General features: G+C 48.4%; 1 protein-coding gene across 1 annotated transcript in view; it reads right to left on the bottom strand.

The window, feature by feature from the left end:
* Nucleotides 1–291: 291 nt before the first annotated feature.
* Nucleotides 292–2260, bottom strand: part of nr1d2a (nuclear receptor subfamily 1, group D, member 2a) — a 3791-nt gene continuing 1822 nt past the window's right edge. The window contains exons 2-5 of the mRNA XM_035673196.1: nucleotides 1949–2257; nucleotides 1676–1861; nucleotides 1030–1240; nucleotides 292–902 (exon numbers count right to left, since the gene is read on the bottom strand). Coding sequence (XP_035529089.1) covers nucleotides 703–902; nucleotides 1030–1240; nucleotides 1676–1861; nucleotides 1949–2257 — 906 coding nt within the window. The 3' untranslated portion in view covers nucleotides 292–702. The remainder of the gene's footprint in view (nucleotides 903–1029; nucleotides 1241–1675; nucleotides 1862–1948; nucleotides 2258–2260) is intronic.

Below are 2260 nucleotides of genomic sequence, written 5' to 3'. Positions count from 1 at the left end.
ATACATACATAGACATATACTGAAAACGATGAACTGATGCTTTTCTGAGGCAAGGGGAGAAGATCCAAGTAATAATTGTTCGCATTAAGTATAGCCATGCATTAGCAGCGACCGTCACACATTCCTCAATACATTTACTGATAGCTTGCCTTTGCTTGCTGACACGTATCAGTCACAACAATAGACCAAACAAACATGCTGTATGTAAGGTATACAATATCTCTCACATTCACCCGCTCAGCAGAGAATACACTTTGGAATTAAATGGCTTTTGGATTGACAAATTGGTTGGTTTTTATCTTTTTTTAAACTCTATCATTTCATGAAGCCAGTTTAAGTAATCTTCTGTCTCTCAGAATAGAAAAGTGCCTCCAACTTTTGCAAAAAACAAAACAAAAACAACCTAAGAAACCTCTGACACACGAGCACTTGCGTGTGTTTGTGTGCAACAAGCGTTCACTATCTCCGCTATAAATACAGTACAGTTTTATAACTCTTCTCTCTTCAAGACCTCCACGTGGTCGACTTAACAAAAATAGAATAAAAAATAACTTTTAATACATTCTAGAAACAAAAACACACAACTTGGGTTGGTCGAATACGGAGGGGGGCGAGGGGACAGTAAGAGGCAGGTCCTGGTGGAGGTGTGTGGATAAGGTGGCGGGCACGGATGTAACCCTCCCACCCTCTTTTAGGAAGCTTTCAAGGGTGAACTTTGAAGGAGAGCAGTTCCTCTGAGTGCATGTTGTTGAGTGAACGCAGCTCGGGAAGCTTGAGCAGCAGCTTGGTGAAGGTGGTGGCCGACTCCTCGCCGTGGTTCTGCATCACCAGGTTTCGCAGCGCCCGGATCAGTTTGTCCTGCAGGGCCTCGATTGAGTTTAGGTCCTGGATCCCTGAGCGATCTGAGCGAGGACAAATAAAAAAAGGGAGGAAACGGTTAATGATGGAGGTCAGAACGAGGCTTTCCCATGTGTTTGCGGTTAACGTTCATCTTCAGCCTTATAACAACGCATTCTGGCGCCTTCTTACCGGCTGAGACGAGCACTACGGCGGTGAAGAGGCTCATTTCATCGGCGTCGAGCCGCAGCGCCGCCAGTTTCTCGCTGAACTCACACATGGAGTTGAGCAGCTCGCCGGCGCCCAGCAACCGTAGCGTGTCGAGGCTGTAGCGTTTGCCGCTCAGAAAGGTCACCGTCCGCTCGACCACGTTGAACAGAGAGGCGAATCGGACCATCAGCACCTGGGAGTCCAGTTTTTTTTATTAGTTTATTTATAAACATCATCTGGTTTTATGATGAGAGACTTAAAATAGTTTTAGAAATATGTGTAATATTTGTGTTTTATCCATCTAGATTTTTAAAAAGCAAACTCAAATGCAGAATTGTCCAATTTGTAAAAGTCTCAAGGGCTCAGGCCTGCGTACAGAGAATACCACGTGTGTCTCAGCTCTCCCCAGGAGAACGCAGTGTTACATAACTACAATCACACCTATAGAGAGTTTGTGAAGTCTCTTTCATTCCCCTTCCAACTGTTATCAGAGCAAATATTAGTCAGAGCAAGCGGCTGAAGGCCACAGTGGATCCTGTATTGAGAATGTTTGAAGAACCCGCCGGCTCGACTTCAAAGCGAGCTCAAAACAACATCGAGTGTTTATGTGTGTTTTTGCTTCTCTTACCTCAAAAGTTCCAGCTTTCAGCAGGCTGACTTGGTCGTGCTCGGGGAGGTCGCGGAAGCCCGGGATCCTCTTGGCGAAGTCGACCACCTCCCGCACGGCGGGGGTGAAGCTCATGGAGAACTCCTCCCAGACCTCCTGGCTTGGCTTGTGGGGGTCCACGTACGGTGACGTGTTCATCGGACAGACCTGGAGAAACATGAAGGGTCAGTCAGGGAGGTCGAAACGAAGATCATATGAATTTTAAAGAGCGGGAGAGATGAATGAATTACTCACCAGATGTGCTCTATTGTTCACACAGCTGGTTGGTCCGTTACAACCACTTGAGGCAGTTTGTGTGTTAAAGTCGTGCTGCGTTTGGCTGTCGTCTGTCGGTTCACAGCTAGGGGCGCTGCTGAGCTGCTGCTGCTGGTAGACCGCCCTCTCCTCTCTGTAAGCAGTGTTGGTGACGTGTTGGCTGTAAGCGCCGCGCTGGTAACCTCCCACAACGCCACTGTTGCTCCAGCAGCTCCAGCTCTCCTGTTGCTGCTCCATGCGGCTGTCGCAGCCCGACTCCGGGGCCGCCAGGACCGGCGAGGGCGAGGTCTG

This window comes from Morone saxatilis, unplaced genomic scaffold, assembly GCF_004916995.1.
Source record: "Morone saxatilis isolate NCDOM2014 unplaced genomic scaffold, NCSU_SB_2.0 Contig24, whole genome shotgun sequence".
In the NCBI taxonomy this organism is placed as follows: domain Eukaryota; kingdom Metazoa; phylum Chordata; class Actinopteri; family Moronidae; genus Morone; species Morone saxatilis.
This window is presented reverse-complemented; position numbering and strand designations above follow the sequence as displayed.